The sequence below is a fragment of the Acipenser ruthenus genome, chromosome 45, assembly GCF_902713425.1.
Source record: "Acipenser ruthenus chromosome 45, fAciRut3.2 maternal haplotype, whole genome shotgun sequence".
NCBI lineage: Eukaryota > Metazoa > Chordata > Actinopteri > Acipenseriformes > Acipenseridae > Acipenser > Acipenser ruthenus.
The window spans coordinates 6,367,549-6,395,426 of record NC_081233.1 but is presented as its reverse complement, the minus strand read 5'-3'; the positions used below and the strand labels follow the sequence as shown (position 1 = coordinate 6,395,426).

General features: G+C 39.7%; 1 protein-coding gene across 1 annotated transcript; it reads left to right on the top strand.

Moving 5' to 3' along the window:
• Nucleotides 1–12,175: 12,175 nt before the first annotated feature.
• Nucleotides 12,176–19,189, top strand: LOC117966909 (rho-related GTP-binding protein Rho6). Its single transcript, XM_034913797.2, has 5 exons — nt 12,176–12,468; nt 13,097–13,184; nt 17,028–17,137; nt 17,322–17,456; nt 17,963–19,189. The coding sequence occupies exons 1-5, from the start codon at nt 12,349–12,351 to the stop codon at nt 18,206–18,208; spliced, it is 699 nt and encodes a 232-aa protein (XP_034769688.1). The 5' UTR covers nt 12,176–12,348; the 3' UTR covers nt 18,209–19,189.
• The last annotated feature ends 8,689 nt before the right edge of the window (nt 19,190–27,878 follow it).

Sequence of the window (27,878 nt, the reverse complement as noted above, 5' to 3'; positions counted from 1 at the left end):
TGGCATCTCCTGGCAAGCCTTCTTCTTGAGAGCTCTCTTTTCTCCAGCCAGATCATTGACTGGTGCAGCTGTTACATAATTGGCACGTTTTGAACTTGAACAGATCGTGTGATGTAGGAAACGACTCTGGCTAAGTTTTTGATATACACAGGCAGTGTGTCAAAGCAGGAATGACAGCCTTGTGAAGACACACAGAATACATAACGACTGAGACAAATGACTTGCCAGCGCTGGATGTGTGTGTGTGTGCATGCATGCGTGCGTGCTTGTGTGTGTGTGTGGTGGGGTTGTATAAGGTTACTGCAAGATGTCTCGTTAAGTAATTGAACACAAAGGAACACATATGGGTTATTATTCAGGAATCCGTGTGCTGAATGTTTGATCCCGGGATGAATCTTATTTTCTTTTTATATGGATTCTTATGAAAATGAATGCCGTTATCGGATCAGTTCCTATGATTATAGGAATTGTTTTGCATCAATAGAATAACTGATAATTCAAAGCAAGGAAACTGAATTATTATTATTATTATTATTATTATTATTATTATTATTATTATTATTAGGAAAAAAACTATATGTGTCACTTTAGTTGTAACTGATTGCTTCTGAATTGTAGCTAACTGTAGATAGATATGGCATAGTAGATGTTGGACTAACTGCAATAGTGCCTACAGAATCATGACCATTGTTTGTGCACTACCTCTTCTAAATCCATTGTGTTTTTATTGCTGTTAATGCCTGTTTAAGGTAATGAACTGATATTGTCAAGGTATCCGAATGGGCTTGTTCTGTTTTACTCAGGCTTTGCTATATTTGCTGTATAGCTCTGCACAAAAGGACATGCAGCAACGTGACAGAAGTGCTGAAGAGTTATGCCTGCTGGGATAACTGCTCACTTACAGGTCAGTGGGACTAATCAGCATTAAAACCCTTGACTTGGCTTGTCTTGCGAGCTGTGCACATGAATTCATTACACAGCCTCATGAGCGTTCATGCAGTCACGACCCAGCAGTAGCCAGATGAGCTTCTAGGAGAAATAATATTGATTTGTCAAAATTACTACACTGGTACTATTCTATCAATGACCCTACCAGTGTTGCTAAGGACAGCGTGGAGCCATTATGAAAGAGTGTAGAGTAGACATGCTAAGGGAAGCCAGTGATGATTATATAAGATCTTCCCACCTCCCTAAGATGCCACACAGCTTCTCTAATGCTAATTTGGCTCAGGTAACAGTTTCTGAAAACATATTGCGAGGTGGCTGTCAGCCTGCTTGTTTATTCAGTGACACCCACGTGTTTACAGCAGCTGCTGGGTTCAGCACAGAGGAAATTCAGAAGACGTTTTTCTAAAGTACGGGGATCTCTCCACTCTCCCAGCTGGCTCTCAACACCGCAACCTCAAACAGGCCTCACACCTGGCCTGGGAGCGCTGGCTTTACCCAAAGTGAGGGCCATTTGGAGCCACTTTGGAAGTAAACATATGTAGCCTAGCTCATAATTCAGGCTGCTTGGCTGTTATGTTTGAGGGTTAGACAGGTTTATCGAAGCCAAATGTTGTCGTGTTTGTTTAATGTTCTCTTTTTAGAATTCTGTGGAAGGTATGTGGGGCTGTTTAATCAAAACTGAAAACAAAACAACTTTCGGAAGCAAAATTGTTGGTTGCAGTTTTGTAAAATTAATTGTTTCTTATTATATTAAGAGATACATTGGTGGCAGTGACTGTGAGTAAAGAAGGCAAAAGTAAAGTTTTTATATGACTGGGACTCAATGAAATGTTTTAAGGAAAGAGAGCAATATAAAGACATGTATTGGAGATTGCAAGAGGCAGGAACCACTTTTCCAAGACAGGGCATGACTGTACTCGACTGGCACCCAATCTACACAGTGCATGCATCTTACATATGCATCTTCTTATATGCTGTCCTACTCAGATACATAGTTTTAACTGGAGTTGATGTTGTATAAAGCCTTGTTGTGATCTAGTCAGTGAAGAAGGATATTCGCAAGCTGTTGGTTAATGTTCAGGGTCTTTCTTCACCCTCCCATCTGCTCCTTTCACTAACACTTCACACAGGCTTTCACACCCTCGCCCCTCCTCCTATCACACCGCTGTCCAGGGGAGCCAGGTCCAGGAGACTGCAGCTCCTGCTCCTGCAGACACCCTGGGGAGAGAGCAGGTGTCCCGGGATCTTTTGCTCGAGTTTCAGGGAGGCGGCACATGCTGATTTCTTTAGCCTGGGGTTCGTCACCTCATGACAGGTAGCTGCAGAAAGCATTCTTAAAATTTACCTTGGGAACTTTGTACACCCTGCTCCCCCGTGCTGTACCCTGCTCCCCTGTGCTGCACCCTGCTCCCCTACGCTGTACCCTGCTCCCCTGTGCTGTACCCTGCTCCCCTGTACTGTACCCTGCTCCCCTGTGCTATATAAGCTTGCTCCCCATATGTTTTCCCTAACAAATCACAGCTCAGTAGTTACATATTAAGGGACAGTGGCAGCACAAGTGCAGCTAATATGGTACGAGCCTGCCATTGGTAGAATGGTAGCAACAGTTGTGTTTCCACAGTGCAAACACAAACAGTAATACAGAGTGAGCTACTCAACTTGCTGTAACAGGAGCTAAGCTTGTAACAGGAACTCTTGAAATCTCCGGTACAGCAGAGGGCTGTTTGGGTGTCTGAGCAAGAGAAATTCCATTCGTTTACTGGAAACCCAGAGAAATCCAGTAATACTTCACCACTGCATAACATATTACCAGTGAGGTGCCAACCCAGATAAAGAGAAAGAAATGACAAGACTATAGCAGTCTGTACCCACATGATCTGAAATAGATCGAATACATATAGAATTTGTTTTGTCCATGCTATTAAATGTATTCTAAATGCAAGTAAGCCATATGATACGGTATATAAAAAAAATTTAAAAAATGCAATATTCCATGTTTTATTTACATGTCACAAAAATAATTGCAAAAAAAAAAAATAAAGTAATTGAAGGTCTGCAATTGTAATTAACCCTGTAGTGCCCATTTCTGTATCACAACCCTCTATATTATCATTTAAAGCCTCACAAGCCAGAATTTTTCACATGCAGAACATTATGTGTTGCTGGAAAAGTTTTTGTACAAGAAATGGAATCTAGTTACATAAATAAAGTAGGGTTTCTCATTTAAAAAAAATACTAGGGCATCACAGGGTTAATCGTGTATAGCTATTTCTGTTCAGGAGTCATTCTCAACCTGGGATTAAATTGTATCTATAACAATGTATGTAGCGTTATCATGAAATCCGTTTTCATTATTTTGGTATTTTGTACTTTCTAAAAAGCTGCTATAAAGACATGAGCACTATAATTGAATTATAATTAATTATAAAAGCACAGCAGAGTGTAATAAAGCATTAGCATTAGATTTCAAATTCCACAGTCGTTTTTTGTCAAGTTATTGCTCCTGATGAAGTCCTCTGCTTATTGTCTCCGCTGCTTCTCGGATAGTTAAAGGGTTTGACTCTAGATCTTCATCATGCACCTGGAAGATGTTATTGAATTCAATGCTGCTGTAAACTGTGCAATAGTTACGGTAAATTACAGTGTTTTCTAAGGAGTGACTGGAAGAGAAACATGGAAAATGTGGGGAAGCTGATAATCCGAGGCAGCTATGAGCTGTTTCTATCTGAACTACAGGAAACGTTTACTCCTCATTTGTTTCCGTTTATTAAAAAATTCCCACAAAAATTTCCCTTGGCTGGCCCTTCTGGAAAAACAACCTGACTTCCTTATGTTATTTATTCACCCAGGAGGAATGCCTTTTGCGTTGTATGTGGGGCATTTTGGCAGATGACTCACTGTTAATATCAACAGACTTTTCTCTCTCTGTTCTAATTCTGGCAGAGAGATGGAATTCTGGAGAACTCTTTAGTTGAACTCGATGCCCTTCAATGCTTTACACTTTTCAATGCTTTACAGTTAAGCTATTTTTAGAGGTCTGGTGCTCTACTGTGATAAAAAATGAATTTGGAGCGTGAACTGCTCCCTCACTCCCTTTAGAGAAAGGGTGCTCCCTCCAGTCCAGGGCAGGCTTGAGGCATGGAGACTGAACTGCTCCCTCACTCCCTTTAGAGAAAGGGTGCTCCCTCCAGTCCAGAGCAGGCTTGAGGCATGGAGATTGAACTGCTCCCTCACCCCCGAAGAGAAAGGGTGCTCCCTCCAGTCCAGGGCAAGCTTGAGGCATGGAGACTGAACTGCTCCCTCACCCCCTAACAGAAAGGGTGCTCCCTCCAGTCCAGGGCAGGCTGGAGGCATGGAGACTGAACTGCTCCCTCACTCCCTCCAGTGCAGGACTGGTCTATAAAGAGGACTGCTTTCTCTCTTACCAAAATTTAATTTACATTTTGAAACATAGTCTCAAAATGTAAATATGCAATATACATATGACTGTTTTACAAACTTTGAAAGAAAAATGGAATGTAAAATACATATTTCAAAACAGAAAAATGCCTAATTAGCATTTTGTAATTTAAGAAATAGATGTAAATTCTATTTTCACTGTACTAGCCTCATGATTTATTGTTAAGACAAGAAACCAGAAGTTATTATACTGTTAGAATTGCTGTTTGATTTGTTATTTGGCTATAAGGACAGAGGTAGTGCCTATGTATATATATATATATATTGTAGGTATGAACGTGCTCACATAAACAGTAGCAGATCTGTAAACAAAGTTCTACACAACACAGTAATACGGTATAAATCAGCGCGGCACCTGATGTATTTATTTTCCACAATCCAAAGGCTGGTCAAAACAGAGGCAGGGTTTGGCACACGCTACAGGTTCTCAGCAAAGTTCAGGTTCAGGCAACATGTCAGGTAGTCAAACAATCCAAGGTCGGTAATCACAGGCAAACAGGTATTAACAGGCACTTACTTTTCTTTCCACTCACTCATATATATACAGTATATATACGTTCTGCCCTGCCCAACGTTTCAGAATGCTTAACACACCTTTGTTAAGGGAAAGTGTGTTTGAAAACAAACAGGGTCTGTACTTATAGGCTTTCCTTCGAAGCATTGTAGTATTGAGTCATATATCCATTTATTTTCCTTCATTCTCCTACATTGTTATCAAATTGTATTTCTTCTAAAATTATAAATTGTAGGTCATTCATGTTCTGTTAACTGAACTATTGGTGAATGCACTTTTTTTTTCTCATGTTTGAGAGGTGATTCTGTATTATTTATATAATGTTTACTGCTGTAAATTTGCACAGTAAATGTGCACTTTTCCCATGGCTATACTGTGCATGCTTTTTACTATACCTCTCTGAGCTTTACCATGCTTACCTAAGCTGTATCATGTTTTCTCTATTATTATTATTATTATTATTTATTTCTTAGCAGACGCCCTTATCCAGGGCGACTTACAGTCATAAACAAAAATACATTTCAAGAATCACAGTACAAGTAATAATACAATTAAGAGCAAGATAAATACAATGACTTTGGTTCTAGCAAGTACAAGTATGCCAAAATATGATTCAATAATGGAACAGTGTCAGTGATAGTTACACCAGGATATAATTAAATACAAAATACTACAGATTAAATAACACTTGACAGATTACAGTACTCTAAAGTACAGGATTAAATGCAGTAAAATGCTTTTACTGCATTATGCTTTATCACACTTTGCTAGGCTTTTACTGAGGGAAGCATTTATACTGGATTCACACAATGACACAGCATTTAATTGCCTATTTAAAAAAAAAACCCTAGCAATCCTAAAGGAACTGCGTGACCTGACTATTTCACAGCCAGTCATGTAGTTTCCAGTATTGCAGCATGAAAGCAGTGGGGGGGTCCAGACACAGGGCAGTGATGCAGTTTCAGTGTGACAGACGGGGAGATATCTAGTGTCTCACCTCAACCAGACCTGCAGACCACGTCTCCCTGAAACCCTGCTAGCCCCTGCAAGCCAAGCATAAGCAGGCTTTGCTCTAGATAAGCAGCAGCAGTGGAAAAAAAAAACAAATGTTAGGTGTCGATTATTCTGTCTCCCTTTCGTCTCTTTGAAGTTTTTTTGCAGCCTTTGAAATGCAGATCATGCCACTGGCACAGCTCCCTCATAATTAGAGTTGGGAAAATCATATCATAACACATAAACAAACAGTAAACCAACGAATCAACAGTATCGATATCTGATATCTTAAAAAAGGGCCGAATAACAAAAAGAAAGTAGACCTCCTTGCCAATCAGAAACCCAATGGCATCTCTTGGAAGCTGTATCGGAACGGCTTTTGATTTCTGAGTGTAAACTTTAAGGGGAAATGACTAAAACTCCATTCGGAAACATAAGCATAAAGACAAACTCTCTAGATTTGCAATGAACTACAGTCTAGTATATGTAGGGTGTCCTATACACCACGCAGCATTGGCAATATTCTATATTATGCTAGGATATTCAATGTTAAAACTGGCCGTTGCCCTTATAAAAGTTTCCCATAGTAAAAGCATATCAAAGTGTACTAAAGCACAAGAGAAAGCATGATAAGGCATATGTTGGCATTGTAAAGAACACTGAGGCATGGCATATTAAAAACATGACAAACCAGGGTAAACTACAGTAAATGCATCATATAAGCATAAGATTAAAGACTTCATAGTTTAGCCTTTTTAACCTGACTTACAAATCTAATTGTTTTTATCTATTTTATTTGCTTATTTTTGTAATTGTTATTTTATTCAGATTTTTGTTTTATTATTATTATTATTATTATTATTATTATTATTATTATTATTATTATTATTATTATTATTATGTATTGTTACTTTGTAATTCTTTATTGCTTTTTGATATTGCATACTTTGAGATAATGTGGTATGAAAGGCGTGCTATAAATAAAATACACTGAAAATTGAAAACTGCAGAAATGGTAAATACATATGAAAATGATCTGAATTTGTTTTGCTTGAAGACACGCTTGGAAGAAATAGAGAGACAGCCATTATTAACAATCACACAATGTTTGCCTCCATAATCTGTCCCTTCTAACTTGCCACAGTTCAAGCCACTGTTTTAGTCTCACTCTAAAGAATGGCATTTTAATGAAGTATTCACAAATCTCACTCATTTGGACAGTCTAACTTTCTGACCAAGCAACCTCTTAGATTCTCAAACAAAATAAACACAAATAAACCCGGGCGGGATGAAATTGAGTGGCTGGTACATTAACTACTTCTGCTACTTCTGCTACTAGTCCCCTCAGATCGTGCCTTTCGATTAAACTCAAACCCACGATGCGTCTTTCTGAAATCAGCTTTGACCAGTGATTGCCCATCTCTTTATCTGCTAACGGTTGGTAAACTGACTGATCAGTGATAGCATTGGCAGCCTGACTGTGTAAACAGCGCAGGGGGGGGCAGGTATTATTCAGATTCAATCTCAATTAATAAAATACAGGCAGGCTGAGCTGGCTCCCAGATAACCTTGATCCTATGGGGGTGCAAACCATAAGCCCCTCTCAAACGTCTTAGCTGCAGACAAATGGGCTCCGACTGCCCACCTGTTCAAGCTGTGAGTGTAAACAGGCTTGGGACACCTTAGCACTTGACGTGTCAGCCCACTGCCCTAATCAACGACACCACTGCGCCTGTGCTGCTGTATTACTAACATCTGCTGCATCAAAATAGGTTAACGAGGGCTGCTGCAGCTAAAGGTCTTACCGTGGTCATTTTGCAGTTTTAGCATGCTTTCTCATGGTTGTGCTATGAATAGTTTACCCTGGTTTTCCATGCTTTTAAAAAAATGTATTGTGCTTGTATTAATTTCAAAGACAATACAATACATACATCACATATATGTACCTATATATTACGAATGCATAAATAATAAAGACAATTTTATTACATCCAGTTGAACCCTTTGCTTGAACACATTACAATTCATAGCAATATAGAGTTAATATAAATATGGTATAAATATGAAGATAGCAACCTGGGTTATTCATAAATGTCAGTGTTAGTAAGATACGTGGATCCCTTATACCAGGTGTTTTTAAAATTCTCAAGTTTGTCATTTAAAGGATAGAAGATTTTGACACTTTTGTCAAGTGAATACTGGAGAGCCATGCTTTTAAATATTCTTTACCAGACCTCTCTGTGCTTTACAATGCTTCCCTGTGCTTTACCAGACCTCTCTGTGTTTTACAATGCTTCCCTATGCTTTACCAGACCTCTCTGTGTTTTACAATGCTTCCCTATGCTTTACCAGACCTCTCTGTGCTTTACAATGCTTCCCTATGCTTTACCAGACCTCTCTGTGCTTTACAATGCTTCCCTGTGCTTTACCAGACCTCTCTGTGCTTTACAATGCTTCCCTATGCTTTACCAGACCTCTGTGCTTTACGCTGCTTCCCTATGCTTTACCATACCTCTCTGTGCTTTACAATGCTTCCCTATGCTTTACCAGCAGGGCAGCAGTGTGGAGCAGTGGTTAGGGCTCTGGACTCTTGACCAGAGCGTTGTGGGTTCAATCCCTAGTGGGGGACACTGCTGCTGTACCCTTGAGCAAGGTACTTTACCTAGATTGCTCCAGTAAAAACCCAACTGTATAAATGAGGAATTGTATGTAAAAATAATGTGATATCTTGTAACAATTGTAAGTAGCTCTGGATAAGGGCGTCTGCTAAGAAATAAATAATAATAATAATAATACCATACCTCTCTGTGCTTTACAATGCTTCCCTGTGCTTTACCAGACCTCTATGTGCTTTACAATGCTTCCCTATGCTTTACCAGACCTCTCTGTGCTTTACAATGCTTCCCTATGCTTTACCAGACCTCTCTGTGCTTTACAATGCTTCCCTATGCTTTACCATACTTCCTTTATTACACTTTGCTATGCTTTTACAGTGGACAACTTTTAGAAGGGAGTTGATAACTTAAAACCACAAAATAACCAAACTCCTACTTACTGTACTAAATCTGATTATTGCAAATCACCCTTATTTAAGTAAAAAAAAAAAAACAACTCTGGTTTGTCTAAATAAGACGTATTGTGAATAAACAAAAAAGGCTGCTATAATAAACTAATAAACAAAACAAAGTGTTTGAAAAGGTGAGACAGACATCAGGCTATATCTTGATCAACGGCCGTCTTGGTGGACTGGGATAATTAGTCATCGTGTTCTGGCCAGAGAGGAGATAATGACTAGCTTTGTTGCTTAAGTGAGAATTATCTTAAAAGCAAATACCTATTGTTTTTCATTTAGGATAAAATACTGATCTAACAGGAGACAATAATGATTTGTTGTGTGACTCTGTTGTCTTGTCAAGCCTTGGTGCCACCAAGGGGCTACACTGAAGCTCATTTGATCATCTCAGCTATCAAAGACGCATACAAGAGTAAAACAATAGAGCAAAAAAAAACTAATCGGCAGACCAAAAAACAGAATCAGCACCAGCAGTTGTAATTAGATGCACATTAAATAACGACTTTTACAAAATATCACACGTGATCTTAATCAACGTATTCCAGACCACTCAAGTGACCTGCAAATTGACATGAAAACCCACCAAATAAAACTTCTATGTAAGATCACTGTGTATGTTCACTCCATTCACTGGTGGGATCTTAATTCAAGTTGCAAATTATATCGTTTGAAATGAACCAATGCTGTCGTTTGCTTTTTCTTTTATTGATTCGAAATGTAATTTTTTATAATTTAGGACGGATTAATCATTGTGCAAAATGTTCTCAAGGAAGGGGGGTACCAGCATTCCAGTCGCTTCATTCTGAATGCGTGTTCTGTTTCGTTGAATCCTGGTAGTTGTTTTTTTAAAGCACAGAGGTTAAAAACGCCCCTGTGCTCTTAAATATGCTTTCGAACATGATTCATTTTAAGGTCCCCTATTGTATGAAAAAAAAAAAAATAGATCAGTACATAGAACAAATGTGGACTTGATTCGGTGGGGCAGTGTGTTGCAGGGGGACAGGCTAATGGTTACGCTCTGGTGTACCTGCAAGAGACTTCACTTTGAGATATTAGAACATTAGTGTTTTACTCTGAAGAAGGGTAGCAGATCCACAGCATTACCAGCAACACAACTGCATTTGCATTACATGTTTCGCTGTAGAGCATTGCTATAAGTGCATTGACATTGTAGCAGACAGCTATTGCTGTGTTTTCAGAAAGTTGTGTTGAGAATGTGGCATCCATTGCAGTTATTTCACATATCACAGTACCTATTACTAGCTTCTAAATGTTAGAAATGTTTCTGTGATACATTCAATATTAAAATGACCCCAAAATCCCAAGCGTATGTGTTGAATGGAAAAGGTTAGGGTTCCCATTATTATTATTATTATTATTTATTTCTTAGCAGACGCCCTTATCCAGGGCGACTTACAATTGTTACAAGATATCACATTATACATTATTTCACATTATTTTACATACAATTACCCATTTATACAGTTGGGTTTTTACTGGAGCAATCTAGGTAAAGTACCTTGCTCAAGGGTACAACAGCAGAGTCCCCGACTGGGGATTGAACCCACAACCCTCCGGTCAAGAGTCCAGAGCCCTAACCACTACTCCACACTGCTGCCATCTCTAACAGACAACACATTTCCGTTAGGGAATTGCTCACCAAGGCCAGTGTTAGCTTTATTAAACGCTACAGTATTTGTCATCATTAGTCACCTCCATTATTGTTCAGTTTCTGTCTATAGTTTTGAAAAATAAACTGCAATAATGATGCAGTATTTTGGTTTCTCTGGAGTATTCCAGAAGTATACCGTTAGTAGTATTGCACCACATTTTACTGCACTTCATCTAGTAACACTGCATAAATATTGCTTTATATTTTTTAATTCAGCGACATTTGTCGAAAAAATCACTGAAGCGATTTTTAATGCAAATGTTTAATAACCGTTGTAGTGTTAAGTGATACGCAGCGCACTGCGCTTCCTCGCACATGACTGAACAACTTCTACCAAGAAAGCAGGGACGTACCCATTCAAATCTGGTACGGCATGCTGTTTTCAGTCTTTTACATTGTTGTTAATGTCATTTATCATATTTTTCCACCATTAAGAAAATAATATGCAAAAATAATATGTATGGTAACTGTACCTCTGTACCTCAGATCGCAATTGATTGCACATGTACCAAAATCTGACAGCGTACCACTTTCAATGCAACAACGTACAGGGTTAAGATTTGGTACTCCTATCAAATTCTGATGATGTACCACTTTCTGACACTACACCAGGATTGCATCTCTATGTTTGTGATGATGTCAGCTTTACCCACCAGCAAAATATAAGATATTTGGCTCCTGCATCGGTTAAAAGTTAAGGAAAGCTTGAACAAGAACAAACGCTTATTGAATTTCAGCATCAATGTTTTAGTTTCCGGCAGACGTGTGTGTGTGTGTGTGTGTGTGTGTGTTTATCAAACAGTATTTCTTGCAGTACAAAAAAAAAAGCAAACGTGTATTAAAAAGAGATGCGTCGGCTTGTCTTTGAGTCTGCGGCAGAAAACAAAAAAGCCGAGATGCTAATTGATTAAAAAAAAGGTGCGAAGGACACAATTAAATTAACTCAAGCGCGTCTAGTATTCAAAAAGGTTGTCTCCCTCGAGACGCGTACCTTACCTTTATCGAAGAAGGTGCTTGCGGATCGATTATAAATATTTCTAACCATACACATGGCATTCCTGCGGCTATTTAATTTACTTCTCGCCATTGTCCATCACATTGGATACAACCCTAATGCTATTCAAAAACACAGACATGGCTTATTCATTGTTTTTGAATAGCCATGGTTGTTGTTATTATTATTATTATTATTATTATTATTATTATTATTATTATTATTATTATTATTTATTTCTTAGCAGACGCCCTTATCCAAGGCGACTTACAGTTATCCATGTTTGGTTTTTTTTTGTTTTTTTTAAATAAAGACAGCGATACACATTCCGTCTCTCTGCAATAACATAGTACCGTATTGACTAATACTTCAACATAGTCGGAGGAGTAAAGGGGGATTTTGGGAGGGGGGGTGGCGGGGGGCAACAGAACTTTGAGAAATGCCTGAATTTCCCCGGAGGCCGTCACAGCCAGATACTGGAATCTGATTGGCTGAAGAGGCTATTTAAAGCAGGCTGTCGCTGTCGCTCCCCCCATCAGACTGCACTGCAGAGAAACAAGGAGGAGGTTGTGAGTGCTCGAGTTTGGGACTGTGACGATCCACGCGGGATTTTTGTGTCGTGACTGATAGCAACAAGACTGTACCTTCACCTATATATCTATTTTTGGTCTCTCAACGCAACACACAAGTTCACAATGAAGGAAAGGAGAAGTATACAGCCAGCCGTGGTGAGGTGTAAACTCGTCCTAGTTGGAGATGTTCAGTGCGGAAAAACGGCAATGTTGCAAGTCCTGGCCAAAGACAGCTACCCAGAGGTATGTGCAATTCTTAATTATTTTTTTTTGTTTTTTTTGTTTAATGATGCAGGCGTCTTGTTTAAACAAGACAACCACATAGCACGATGCATTCAGTGTCATCCACGTTGCATGTTATTCATGAATAGAACAAGCCCATTATTTTAGTGTTGTCAAGGAATGCCGTATCTACCGGCGCCTCGTTACAGCTAGATTGCAATGCTACGCAGTACAGGTTCGCTTCTGGTTTGTCGTGCAAAAAGCTTCGGATGCCGGATACGTCTATTAAAAAGTATTCCAGTCGGTTAATGAGTTTTAATTGTGTTGTGTATGTATTGCATCGATGCAAACGACTACATTGTAACGGTATTTTTGAACCCTGCTACAATTCATGTATTGTATGTAATTTAGTTTACAATATCGGTATTTTGTTAAAACATCACTATCGTTTTCTTGTTAACATTTTAATATTTTAAACTGTTTTACAAAAAGATAAACCAATAAAAATAGAACATATTTACAGTATTGATACCTTTACGATGTTATGTATACAAGGATGTAGCTCCATGCAGAGTATCGCGTTTCTTTAGGCTGTCGTGTGTCGTGACATGTTTTATAAAGTGTAACCGCGTGTGCTCTGTTATTGCAGACCTATGTCCCGACTGTGTTTGAAAACTACACCGCCTGTCTCGAGCTGGAAGACCACCGAGTCGAGCTCAGCCTTTGGGACACATCAGGTAAGAATAATTGATCAGTAATCAATATTGGGTTTCAATGAAGTATTGATTGTGGTTTACCGGTGGTGTGTGTACATTAACCTTCGTCAGCGGTAATTGTTTTACCGTTCTGTAATTAGTGTTATGTACGGATTATAAACATATTTTAGTGTTTGTTTTATAAATATTTTTGCTAACCGTTTTTTGTCCAAGTACAGCCTAGACAAGTCATATATACTAGTGTGTTTCTATATCTTTTTAAATAAGATTTTGTCTATTAGGTAAGTAAATTATTAGTTTATAGTTTGACCCATCTTCAGTGCAAGAATGTGATGACGTGGGTATGGTTTGGGTCGATATATTGATTTTCTTTCAGCTCTATGTAGAGTAATTCTCTCGTAGCAACAAATGCCTTGTTGAATTTTGTATGAATTGATTATGAAAAGTTTAAACTCGCATATCCAAGGCCCGCCCCCTTCCTCCCTGCCTCCCTTCCTCCCTCCCTCCCTGAAATCGACTGCTTTCCTCCCAGCCAGACTTTGAAGATTAAAACACACTTGAACTCTCTGCATTAACATTGCAAATGTGAAAAACCCTTTCTCTGAAACAAATACCCCCCCAGTAGAGCAACCGAACCAATACAATAGTTTCATTTCTATTCATTGAGGCAAATTAGCATTGTTTAGTTTCTTAATTGGAGTTATTAATTAGCAGGGAAGGTATTCTCACTGGAGAGAGGTGTGGATTATTAAAGAAAACGCGCAGCTGGCTTCACACTTTTTTGTTGCTTTTGTGGCACTGTTTCATGTTTTATTTTGTCCAGATAATAGGGAAAAAATAGACTACAGTATAACAAGTTTTTCCGTTTATGGATCGTTGCGGATAGTAACGAGTTTTGATGTCGGGTGCTCAGATGACCGCACTTCTTAAAATGCAAAACGCTTCAGGCTGAATTGTGGCATTTTAGATGCTTGTCGACCTCCCGGGGACTACTGTATACATTTGCACATTTTTGCATGTCATTTTCAAAGGAGGCGTCTGCAGGTGTCGCCAGCAGGGTACGAAGCACAGCCCTCCATGTTGAATCCTTCTTGAACGGTGCTAAACTAGCACCCTACCCTGTTCAGCGCAATACATTGAGTAAAAAGACTTGCAACATTCTGCGTTTTATTTTCTCCGCACATTACAGCAGTCGTGCATTATTCTATAAATAAAATGAAACGGAATGCCATTACGTTGAAGCTCGCATTAACCCTTGGCAACCTTTTCCTGCTTCATGCTAGTTTTGGGCTTGGCGCTGTTGTCTTGGCATGGGTATGGTGAGCAACTGTGTCTGGAAACTACAGCAGCCTTCCCTTTGTTGGGACCTGTGATCACCTCCCGCTACCTTTGACATCGCGGTTTGCACTGTAATTCTAAATAGAACCACGCTTGCACAACGGAGGCTTCTAAAGACTATTAAGGGAGATTTGGAACCCCTGACTTTAAGGGTTATGTGTTTTTAGTATTGGTTACAATGGTTTTTAAAAGTGCAATGAGAGGCTGGAGGGAAACGAATGCTTCACTGCTGTCTGTTCTCCCATGGGGAGTGTTGAATTATTGATCCTTTTCCTAGCTTTTATTGCAACATCCCTGGTCCCAGTCAGCAGAGATTTCTGCGGTATAGATTAGCGCATCAGGTATTTATTAATGCCTCTGCTGTGTGGTGTACAAAGGTTTAACATTTTCATGCTTTGTCTTCACATAAAGATTATAGATGAAACCAATAGGTTTGCAGATAATAAACCCAGCTTGCCACCCTAATGTAATAGAATTAATCCTGATGAACTGCAGATGACGTCTAAAACCTTTTAGCATTCTGATTAGTTGCGTAAATGGCTTACCAAGCAGTTGTGGAATAGTGTGTGCAATCATTCATAATATCCAGCGAAAATCTAATTTCAGATTCCAGAACAATACTAATCTTGAACTGGCTTTTACCCGTCCTATTCAACCTTGATTTGGATTTAGAATTCGTTAGCAGGTTGCTCCTCAATTTAGGATGACTTTTTGCCAGATCCACTTTGTAGGAAACAAAAGTACCCCCCATGGTCCCTGAAATTCCTGTGGAACTTGCCTTTATATATTTTAATAGCCTCCTTTCAAAAGTGTCATTCTTTCCTAACCCAGTCCCCAAGAGAGGCTTCTGATGCAAATGTTGCCTCCCACTGGGTGAATAGGATTTTTCTATTGTAAGAGCAACAGTGAGGTTCTGCTTAGTAACTATCAATCCGATACATTCCATCCCTGGTCTGTGGAGAAAAAGACCAACATGCCCCAGCTGTCTCGGGGGACTTGGGGATTTCTCCCACGGATATGGAGGGGGGGTGCTTGGTGTGATTAACCCCTTAACCTCCAGCCGTTCCGATTTGTTCTGGGTGTACAGCTATGACCATGCCAACAATGCAGTGACAACAATCTGCCAAGCTTGCTTTATCTACTGTCTGCGGCAAGCTTTGTGAACTTTCTGTAATATCACACCGCCTGATAATGCTCATTTTTATATGAGGTTAGGGTAACCTAGTTACAGATCATTATTAACACTTGCATGGACATGGGTTTTCATTAATTTAAAATTAAACTCATTTTGAATTAGCTGGAAAAAATAGTATTTGTACCCTATTGCAGTAAAACCATTGCCTATTGCCTTCCATGCAGTAGAATGTGTTCATTTCAGGTGTCATTTATGTGTTGGTTTGCATGATCTCTTTTAGTTAGTCCCATTTAGAAATTCTGTTTTATGAAGGAATGCTGTCTTATACATTTCAAGCAGTATTTGTTCAAATATTCAAGGATTTGTCCCAGCACTGATTCTTGTATACCTCACAATCATGCTCTAGATTTTAAATATATGTACATGTTTATTGTGTGGCTTGTCAATGCACACATGTAATGTCACATTTTCATGTTACTACAGTAGTTCAGTGTTCAGCGTTGAGATTCTTGCCGTCACTGTCTGCATCCCTGAAATTGCACAGTTGACGGCAGTTACCTCTGTCTGCATATTAAGCAGGTCTAGCTCTGCAGAAATTCCAGGACTGGTGCATCGTGGGCCGTCGCTTGTTATTTAAGTAATTTGTTACCGTCTGAAATGTAGGTTTGTTTCAGCTTGAGGTCGTTGTCTTGATCCCCTTTCCCGTGGGCGGTTGGAGAGTCCTGCCAGTTTCGCTTGTTTTGTAGCAGAGCAGATTGTAAAACGGATAGCTTCTCATTTTATTAAGATCTGTGTTTGTTTTTAATTAGCAGGCTATTTTTACCAGGGTCTGCTTAGAGCAACACATTTAAGTTGGGATCCTAGAATAGAATGATCCAATAAACCCATCAACAACGCAATCGATAGGGAATTATTAGCAATTCACTTTATCGGAGAACGGTTAGCAAAAGAGGAAAGGAGGGGGCAAGCGTTGCAGCATTCAGGTCAGCTTCTTAAAATCTGTGAGGGAGGTTAGGGAAGGAACATGAATGTTACAGCGCTGGTTGTCAGCGGGGCTGTTGCCATGGCTACGCAGTACTGCAGGTACCAAATGAGAACCTGCAAGAACACTCTGCTTAGAATTCCGAGCATGAGGAGTCTGGCTCTGCCAAATATTCCAGTTCTCTCTCTACCTGCTTGCATAACCACATCCCAGAGCAGCAATAAGGATGAGCCTGGGGTTTTGTAAATTGAACTGCAGCAATGCTGCGATTACGAAGGCCACCCTTTTGGATCCTGGTTTCAGTGCGGCGTAGATGGCTGGGGCTTGTCGTCTTCACACCATAACCTGCATTTTGATACCAAACCCTTTGACTTTTCTCTCTTAACCAGTTTTTCTTTGTCTCTTCCAGGGTCCCCTTATTATGACAACGTCCGTCCTTTGTGCTACAGCGATTCGGATGCCGTCCTCCTGTGTTTTGATATCAGCCGCCCGGAAACCATTGACAGCGCACTTAAAAAGGTGAATAGACTTTGATTTGTGTTCATTTAGCCAAGCCATCCTCCTGCAAGTCCAGTTATGAAGAGGCTGCTTAAACGGTACAAGTTTTATGTTTTTTATAGAAGCAGCGTGTTTGGAATCTCGTTTTATTCCTAGTGAAAAGGTTAACGTCTGCTGTGATTTAACGGTCTCATTATTCCTGCAGTGGAAGACAGAAATCCTGGATTACTGTCCCAGCACCCGGATCCTCCTGATTGGTTGCAAGACTGACCTCCGTACGGACGTCTGCACTTTAATGGAACTGTCCAATCAGAAGCAAGTGCCCCTCTCTCACGAGCAGGTAAGCTAAACACCTGGTATGAAATAACTATAGATAGATGCAGTGGGGTGCACATGTATTGGAAACCCCCCATTGCGTCTGTTTTGATTTGTTGTGCATATGAAATCAAACCTAACTGAACAGCTTTGAAACAATATTTGTGATTGTCCAATTAATTGACTTTAATAGGTCACACATGCAATTTTAAAATAGTAAGAGAAAAGGAACACAGCCACAAATGGTAAAATGCACGAGACTAACTCCTATATGGAATAGGCTGTGAATTAATACTGTATTTATTAAATACTCTTGCATTCTATAGTTAATACTTTTTAAACACTTCAAGGCCATCTGTATTTGACATGCATATTTCATATAACATTTTGGCATTTACACAACATTTTTGCAAACCACTACTTGGTCGAATCTTACTAGATAAAAGAAAAGGGCTTGATTAACAGGAAAATGCTGTCAAATGGAGTGCTCTGAAAGTTGGTTAATAACCGTTCGCTGTTTTGTTGTTGTAGGGTTCCGCCGTCGCTAAGCAACTGGGAGCCGAGGCCTACCTGGAGTGTTCAGCCTTCACCTCGGAAAAGAGCGTCCACAGCGTCTTCCGAACGGCCTCGCTGGCCTGCCTGAACAAACTGAACCCCAAAACCAAGCCGAGCCCCACCCGCCGGCTATCCAAGAGACTGCTGCACCTGCCCAGCAAATCGGAGCTCATCACATCCACCTTCAAGAAAGAGAAAGCCAGGAGCTGCTCCATCATGTAAAATAGCACGACCCTAAACAAAACAGCGAGGCGTCATTCATTTAGCACAGAGCTTCCCATCTCCAGAACAGACCAGGCTTTTGTTTCAACAGATTAATTGATTTCTCTATTTTATTTGTGTCCTCGGAGGAGAGCAGAAGACCATTTTAAGCAAGATGGCTGGTTACGGAATGGCACCCTGGGCTGTTTGTGAAACGAGTGTCGGAGGCAGTGCCCTTGTTGGCGAGCCTAGGTTGTGGGTGTGTAGGCTTTTGCCTAGAGTGATCCTAGTTAAGCAGCTTTCTGGGTGCATATTGCACAAGAATTCACCAGAAATGATGTTGGTAGAACAATCTGTCGCTGCATTGAAAGAAAGTCCTGGTCTGTTGTCTGAACTGTGTTTGAGAAGCGTTGCTGTAGCAAGCGATCGGACCACGCAACGTGAAAATGTCATGGCTGAAAACAGAGGACTGATGGGAAGGGGGGGTGGTGAAATGAGGCTTTAAAAGCGACAGGCTGGACCTGTCTGACCGGAAGTTATTTTTCCATTTCAAGTCGAGGAGAGAGAGAACCAAGTCAAATTAATTTGGCTGAATTTTTATTTTATTTAATTTTTTTCTGAAGTTAATTGCCTCGGAGCTGTGGACGGCTCCTTTTAACCTTTGACTTCAGGAAGCGATTTGCACAGAGACTTTTGATTGGGCATGCGCTGGATTCTTCTGCGTTGTCTAGCGACAGGCAGAGGGGGTGTGGATTCGGAAAGCCGAGAGGGGAAGGATTACCTTGCGGAATAAAGGAGGACTTGTTATCAGTGTTCATTGTAGCTACAAACTCCAACATATCCTGCTGAAAAAGAATACAGCAAAATGTGGCTGTACATATCCTGTTTTATAATCTTTGTAAAACTCCAGGATAATGTTGGAATGGGGTGGGGCGGGGATGATTTTGATGTAAAATAGTGTAATGTTGTTTATTTATTAATAAAATATCAGATTAAATATTACCATGTGTTTGTTTTTCTTTTGCATATATTGTCATTCTGTTTGTTTGGTCAACCATTGTAATGATGGATAATACAAGCAATCTGTTTATAATAAAATGCTAGGAGGAAATCAACCCCTTAAGGTACCCGAGACATTGAGCTGTTAAAACAGTTTCTTAAAACACATTTGAGAGCGACTCGGGTATCACGAGGTGGAAACTGACCATTTGGCTGACCATTTGTACATTTGTTAGTGGGACATGCAAGTCCCTTGTACCTTAGAGTTAATGTGCAATTTAAGTTTTTTGTTGGGTTTTAAAAAATGCTTTAATTATACCTCCAATTATCTTAACCATATTATGACCAATGAATAGTCTGCAGTAAGCAAACAATCCTAATGTTGTGTACAGAGTAGTGTTCAAGAAATGGTTATCAATTGCAGACCAGAAAAATAAATTAATGTACATTTTTGGCAAGCTTTTTCAAGGTCTATTATAATGTATTTTATAGAGATATATACTGATTTAGGGGTATTATAAATGCACTAAACCAAGATGCAGAACTGCATGTACTGTAAACATGAGTTAATAAGGTATACAAGGCAGGCATTTATAAAACAGTGTGCAACTAGATCAGAAAACAAAGATTTGTCATTTAATATCCTTTTACCTACCTGCATGAAAACCTCAGGGTGTGAATTAACATTTCCGGTCAGTAATCTGTGATAGAAACAATAGGCACTCATGCGTGAACATGTTGGGCTGCTTTGTGATTTAATTGGGCATCTTAAGCAACATCTGAAGTCTCATGCATTTTACTACGTGTGGCTACGTTCCTTTTCTCTTACTATTTTAAAAGAAATGCGTGTGGCCTATTAGTCAGCAATTAAATTGGACAATCGGTAAGATTTCCAGTTAGCGGTTTGATTTCATACTACAGAAGCAATGGGGTGTTGTAATAAATGTGCACACTACTGTGTGTTACACAGAGCCACTCCTAGCGAAATACAAGACATGCATCATGGAAACACAAGCGACATGTTTTCCTAGTGCTGATGCACTGCCTTTGATATGAGAGAAACTTCTAAGTATCATCACTGCAAGGCATTCCGGTAACAGGAAACCATCAAAGACAAAAGGGAAGGAAGCTGCGCCAGGATAAGGACAGTTGCTTATTTTACTCGCAGTGCAAGCCTTCTGGAATGTTGCTGGAGGTACTAATGAGTCAGGAAACCTAAAAAGCCATTCAAAGCAAAGCGGTGCCTTGCAAGCTTAATAGAATAAGATTAAACAAAACCTTAATGTTCACATTTGAAAAAGCTTTTTTTTGGGGGGGGGGGGTAACCCCTTAAGGTATGCTACGAATTGAGCGCTTACTCAACACATTTTCTTAAAACACATTTGAAAGTGACAATTTAGATGACCAGATCCGACCTGTCGGCACATTTTAAACCTTGTTTCGTGCACCTCATTGCAAAAATAAGAAAGGTAGCATTTTTTTTGGGAGGCACACGTGTTCCTTGTACCTTAAAAGGTGAAAGCTGCAAAAAAAGAAGTGTTTAAATTAATTTTGGACCACTCAAGCATTTATTATCCAATTTGGAAATAAAATAAAGTGAGGCAAACCTAATGCAAAAGCTTAGTACATCTGCACCCGTTAACAAGCTAACAAGATCCAGAACTATTGGTCCTGTCAACTCGCATCTTAATATAAATTCTCCTGAACTATACAGACTTTCTGGGCTGAATTAAAAAAATAATAAAAAAATATCAGCAGTTAAATCTCTCACTACCTAAAAGTTTCAATTTGGAACCCTGAGAAGACCAAACTACAGAGGTGGACTTATGGCACCAGTACTTGTAAATTCCTTCCTAAGAGATTAAGCATGAAACATGTTGTTTTTTTCTCTTTGATACATGTAAACTTTTGGCTGTTAATAATGAAGACCTCAGTGCAGTACAGACAGCCTTGCTGCTGTATAAAGTGAGATCCTAACCCAGCAGAGTTAATTCGTGATATTTGGTATCTGACCTGGAATGTGAACATGAAGACAGGGATTTCAAGGGTAAAGGTAGCCATATCTCCTCCTGTTACGAAAGCAGAGCCCGTAATCTAAGGTCTGGAGACTGTTGTTGGATTGGAGATCGCTTCGTTGGTCTTTATCTCAAGCAATCGGGGAACACAAACACACGCAGAGACCGTGAAGGACAGAACTTGGGTAAAAGGAGAGCCTGCTCCCCTGCTAGCGTTTCTTCTATTTCCATCAAGTCCTATAAGTTTAAAACCGCTTGTTATGACTGCAGCGTATCTAGGAAAGATAGTGGCTTGTGTTCAAGGCAACCCATCTAGGCTTTTTGTTTGTGCAGACTTGTGTTAATGTCACAGTACTCAGAGTGCTGATAGTAATTCACAGCATGCAGGAGCTACCTTGGGAAACCACATGATACATTCATCCCGATGTCACTGCAGCCGTTCGCGCTGTGAACTGCTTTAATCAACACCTTCTACTTAGACAACCAACAGCCATTATGGACCTGTTCCTTTCCTATTATGCCTCAATGGTCTATAATTTCCAATAGGTGCGTCCTTGTTGCTATAATACATATAATAGACAGTACCCTGATAGTGATGGGATGCATCTTTGTATCAGCTGGCTTGTAGTACATAGTTTGTCAATGAAAGTAAAAAATACACTTGCATATCTATTAATATACAGCCTATGAATATATTGTAGTCAAAACTACAAGATGCTCTAGTCCGCTTTTCTGTGAAACCTGAGACTCTAAATAAGCATATATAAATACTCTTCCAAAAAAATATTTCTACAGAGCTGAAACTGGAGGCGAGAGCAATTGGTAATATTGGCACTCCTTTGGTAATATTATCTGACATGGACCTGCCAATGGCATTGGTTCTGTACTTCAGGGAGGTGGTAGCGCAAGGGTGCCAACTGGGATCACAATGGTGTTAGCATTTGTTATGTGCAACTATCAATGGTATCACAATGTTAGAAAAGCAATTCACCCGGCTTACCGTGGGACCCACAGCAGTATGGAAAAAAAAAACGATATAATCAGGTGTAAATGGCTTATGAATCTCCCAGACTGCTGATGGACGAAGCTGGATCGATTTGCACATCACTTTGCTAATGAAAGGGGGTTGTGAGGACTAGTATAGCTGTTTTGAACCCTTAAGGTACAAGGGACATAGGTGTCCCATAAATAAAATCACGCTAACCTTCTTATTTTTGCAATGAGGTGGACGCAACAGGGTTTAAAATGTACTAACAGGTTGGATCTGGTCATCCAAATTGTCCTCCTTGTGATACTTGAGTCGCTTTCAAATGTGTTTTAAGATGAAACAGTTTAAACAAGTGCTCCATTCCTCGCGTACCTTAAGGGGTTAACTACAAGGAATACACGGAGTAGGGATTTAGACATGGTTTACTAATTAAAATATTGAAGGGGAGATGTAATTGTAAATCATTACACATATTCCAAAATAGCAGGACCGTTTTCATAGCATGTGTAAAATATTCCCTTTATCAGATCCCTAACCCTGTTTCTATAGATATTTTCTGTAAATTGACCTCTTTACCTCATTCAAGGTTAGTAATATGTGGTCTGGTTGTAAATCCGCTTAATACTTTTATCTCAGTAATACGTGTGTTTTAATTCATTTTGTTAATTGAAAACCTGAAGAAGCTGACTTTACACCAACGCATTAACATGGACGCTGTATCCCTTGTTACTATTAGCATGCTCACCCACAGTCACAGCTCATTCACATTATTTTAGCGAGCTCCAGTAGATTCTTGGTATTGGTTACAAAGTGCTGTAAGCACATCAAGTCCTGTTAGATCACGCCTCCATTGGTTCACGGAAAAGCCCCCCAAGGCCTGCTAATCCCCTTCCGAATTTGGGCAATTAGCTTCAAAGGCACAGGGAGGATGACCAAATTGTCAGCCTTTTGTAAACATCCAACTGTTTAGGAACACATGTGGGGATTATTAAGAACCAGAGACTGACCTGTAAGATTCGACACATTGTATTCCGTCCCGGGGCTAAGAAGTCATTTACACACTGCTACCATCCCCAGGAAAGCTTGCTTAGGCTTGTGTAAGTAAGTGCTCTTAATTAAGTGGCCTGCTGTTCGTTCTTTCTTTCTTTCTTTCTTTCTTTCTTTCTTTCTTTCTTTCTTTCTTTCTTTCTTTCTTTCTTTCTTTCTGTCATTCCTCGTTGTCTTTCTTTTTCTTTCCTTCCTCCATTTCTTTCTTTCTTTCTTTATTTCTTTCTTTCTTTCTTTCTTTCTTTCTTTCTTTCTTTCTTTCTCCTTCTCTACAACATTCAGCTATACTAGCAATAGGTCCATTCTATCCCTAACCATTAAACACTCAGCAATGCTTAATTTAAAAATACAAGGAAAACGTAATAAATTTGGTGACAGACAGTTTGTCTTTTTCATTGCCCTCAATCTTATCAATCGATTCTGGCATAGCTGCTTTTCCTGTTGGAATATCACCAGGCTGATAGCTTGTATCATCTGAACGTGACATTGGCACGGCTCACACAGCTGTCCGAAGACACAACATCTGGAAGGAACATTCCACAAGTTAGAAGCGTCAGCGGCCAAGGGATAAGCTGCCAAAGCAACCCTGTGAAAAACCTGCAGCGAGCCGCCAGCTAAGCACACCGAGATGCAACGCTCACCTAGACTGTGGACAGTGGACGAGAAACACATTATTTCCCAAACAACATAAGCTCTATGCTTTCCCCAGATTGCCAAAATGCCATTTTGTGGATCGTTAATGGAATTATAATAGTGACAATGCAATGGCAATGATAGCACAATTGAAAGATCCATTGGTAATAATGGGATCACAAGCATTTCTTATGTGCACCAATCAATGGTATCACAATGTTACATGCAAAAGCAATACAGCCTGCAGTTCTGTGGGACCCTCAGCAGTATAGGAAAGACTATATAATCAGGTGTAAATGGGTTATGCCTCTCCCAGTGTACTGATGGGCCAAGCTGGATCCATTTGCACATCACATAGCTAATGCATGGGGGTTGTGAGGACTAGTGCTTAGTTCAGGGCTAGCCCAGTATTATCTCTGAATAGCCCAGGATGGGTATCAACGGGTCTGTTAAGATGTGTAAAAAAAACACGCCAAACCACTAAGAAAACAAAGTTATAGCCCCCTCAAGCGGCTCACTTGGTAAAGGCACGGCCGCATCGTTTGAGTCCCTGGAGCCCAAGTTCAGGTACTGTTTTGGAGATGGCCACTGAGCATAATTGGGAGTAAAATGGTTTCACAGCCGAGGTGGCCAAACTTGGCCTTTCCAGTCTTTGTATTGTTTCAACCCTGATCGAAATTGTTTAATTGAACCAATTAAACCCAAAAGTAGTTAATTATCTCATTTTTCCTGTTAAACCTGGAGTGGAATGGCCCTGCAGGTTCGTGATTGGACAGCCCTGGTTCAAATGGAAATGTAGCATGGACACTTGTGCCTGTGTTTTGGTGAGAAAGAATGACCTTGAATTACAATGTTTTCAAAGACCGGTATATGGTAGTCTCATTGTATTACCCAGCAGAGGTCTGGTGCAATCCAAGAGGCTTAAGGTTACAGTGAGGACATCTTTCTGGACAGGTTGGTGGAAAATATGCAGAAAATGTCATCTGATATCCCAGTGACAAACAATGGAGGCTTAAGTTGCCTATTATTTGCAATAGCAACAACAATATCAAGTCACTTCCCCTTCTCGGGCTCAATATAGCTTGTTTTCAAGCCTTTAGTTCAACGCTTCATTCATTCAACTTACACTTATTTATTTATTTCTTAGCAGACGCCCTTATCCAGGGCGACTTACAATTGTTACAAGATATCACATTATTTTTTGTTTTACAAACAATTACCCATTTATACAGTTGGGTTTTTACTGCAGCAATCTAGGTAAAGTACCTTGCTCAATGGTACAGCAGCAGTGTCCCCTACCAGGGATTGAACCCACGACCCTCCGGTCAAGAGTCCAGAGCCCTAACTACTACTCCACACTGCTTGGCCACTTTATTAGGACCCATCTACCGATGAGTGGAGCTTGTTTTCCTTGGATACCCAGGGTCCCTTGATTACTCTCCAGGGCCGAATGAATAGGTTACTTCAGCATGATTGCGGATCAGCAATGCTGTATCCTGATGGCTTAATTAGCTTCAGCAATTGTCAGCACAACCCTCTGCCTGCACCCCCCAACACCTTGTAGAGCCTATGCCATGTGCTGTTACATAGATATTAGGTAGAGGTCCTAATACGTTTACAATAGCAAAAGCATAGCAAAGTGAATGATAATGTAGTGACAGCATGGCAAAGCATAGGTAAGCATAGCAAAGCATATTAAAAAAAAAAAAAAACATGTCAAACTATGGTCAATACACTGGGGGAAATGGCAAAACAAGCATGCAGATTGACCGTGGTAATCTTTGACAAGGGCAGGTTGAGAATATTTTCCTTTCTTGGGGAAACAGCAAATATGCAAATGCATTGTGTGCTGAAGGAGACATCCCCAGTACAGCCAGCTTCAGAAACCGTCTCATTTATGCGGAATGCAAAATGGTAGAAGAGAAATGCTGCGAGCTCGATTGCTGCTGAGCACACATCCATATGAATTTGTACAGCATGTTAGCCCGCATTAGCAGCTCAGTGATCAGATGTCTGTGTTGGGGGTTGCCGTGTGCTAACAGACAGTAGAAGAGGCCGGGGGGTAACAATAAGCTCACTGGGGCAGTACTAATCCCCCTATCGTATCGCTTGAGAAATAGCTTAGAAATCAGGAGGTGATTCTATAAAAAGAGCATCACACTGAATCTGAGCTCTGTTTCGCTAGGCGTAGTACCGATATATCCAGTGTTATAAAGATCTGGTCCAGTCTCTTTGTTCAAATACAAATACGCACCTTTTCATAAGTTTACATGTCATTTTCTGTTTTTTTTTAAGGCATCCCTGTGTTAGCTAATGAGTCAAAAAACTTGTGTTAACACTCTATCAGCCCCTGATATAAAATAGCATGCTGCCTCAGGCAGGTCTGTTGTGCAGTGTACCAATCTGGCATCCCTAGACAGCATATGCACTGCACCCTGTGACATAATAAATATAATAATCATAATAATAATCATGCTATTCCATCGAGGGGTTCTCGTAAAATAAAAAACAAGAGCAAATTACTATTATAATTGTTATTCTTATTACAGCCCCGTCTTTAAGATATCTGCATAGTCCTACTCAAAGTGTAAGTTAAGATAAGAACATGTAAAAGGAAAGAGAAAAGGCCATTGGCCCATCAAGGCTCGTCCCTTTTGAGGGGGGATCTGTTTAAAAATACAAGCAAAGATGCAACACAAGCAATGAAACAGAAGATAAATGGGACCAGTGGTAGCACTCCTGTTTGTAAGATATGTGAAAATGCATTTTAAAACCTTGGTTAGGGTTCCTTTTAAAGAGTTGGCAATTAGGTGTTTCTTGCACTGTAGCATATGACTGCACTGCGCTTGTTAGTATGTCACACATACAGGTTATTTCACTCAGAATGCATTCCTTTTGTTTGTGGGTTCCTTTTTCATTTTAATTTAAAAAGGCCTATTTCGCAAGAAGCATACAAAAAAGGTATGTATTCCAAAGTGTTTTGCCTTTAAGTCAACCAAATTTGTAAATAATTGTATTTACTAGACTGGTAGGTGTTTTGAATGCCAACATTATTATTTTGACTTCCGTTGCGAAATTCAAATCCAGTTTCAATAATGAAAAGAAATTATCTTCAAAGCATTTGTTTTTAATTTTAACTGGGCTTATACTGAGTCAGACCCTCAGTGCCAGCTGTATCTGGTAATTGTACTGTTATAGCTAGGTGTTACAATAATTCAATAATTTGTATTAAATCCATATATTGGTAACTGCAAAAATGTAAATTGTCTCCTTTTTCGTCTGATGTTTTAAAAAAGAAAGTCATAGCAGCTTAAAAATTAATAAAGAATTAGTTTTGATGTACTTACAAAAAAAAAAAAAAAGCCTCGGGAAAGGAACTATCCAATATTTGCGAGAAATGAGCCATTAAATTTAACATATTCTTCGACATCGGCCGCAAATTCTGTAATGCTTTCCCCGCACCGCTGCTATTCAACCCGGCGAGCTCGGCGTTGCCAGGCAACGCGGAACTCGGTGCTGAGCAGCCATCTTTTTCAGTTTTAATTAGAGCCCGCGGGAGTGTTCAGAGCACCCTGTTTTGTGTGCCAGGAGCGGTTAGGAAAAGTAGGCGAACAGCTTTCAGCGGGATAAGTAAACAGTATTTTTCTTTTTCTCCTAATATTTTGTTTAACCACCTGTGTAAACTAGTACTGCGCTAACCTTAATGCATTTGACATATAATATATCATTAATTTTAAGATGTCAGAAAGTATGGCGTTTAAGGTATATCAAAATTAATTTAAGATATCTTAAAATCCATTTGTGATATCATTCAGTTATTTAGGATGCGTCTACTTAAATATTTGTGATATATCTAAGGGTAAATTAATTATTATTATTTATTAGCAGACGCCCTTATCCAGGGCGACTTACAATTGTTACAAGATTTCACATTATATAGACATCACATTATTTTTACATACAATTACCCATTTATACAGTTTTTTTGTTTTTTTTTACTGGAGCAATC

Excerpts from the sequence above, each read along its gene's own strand:
- LOC117966909 (XM_034913797.2), top strand. The coding sequence starts at position 12,349 with ATGAAGGAAAGGAGAAGTATACAGCCAGCCGTGGTGAGGTGTAAACTC. Across the intron at positions 12,469-13,096 it reads CCAAAGACAGCTACCCAGAG|ACCTATGTCCCGACTGTGTT; the intron begins GTATGTGCAATT and ends CTGTTATTGCAG. Across the intron at positions 17,457-17,962 it reads TGCCCCTCTCTCACGAGCAG|GGTTCCGCCGTCGCTAAGCA; the intron begins GTAAGCTAAACA and ends TTGTTGTTGTAG.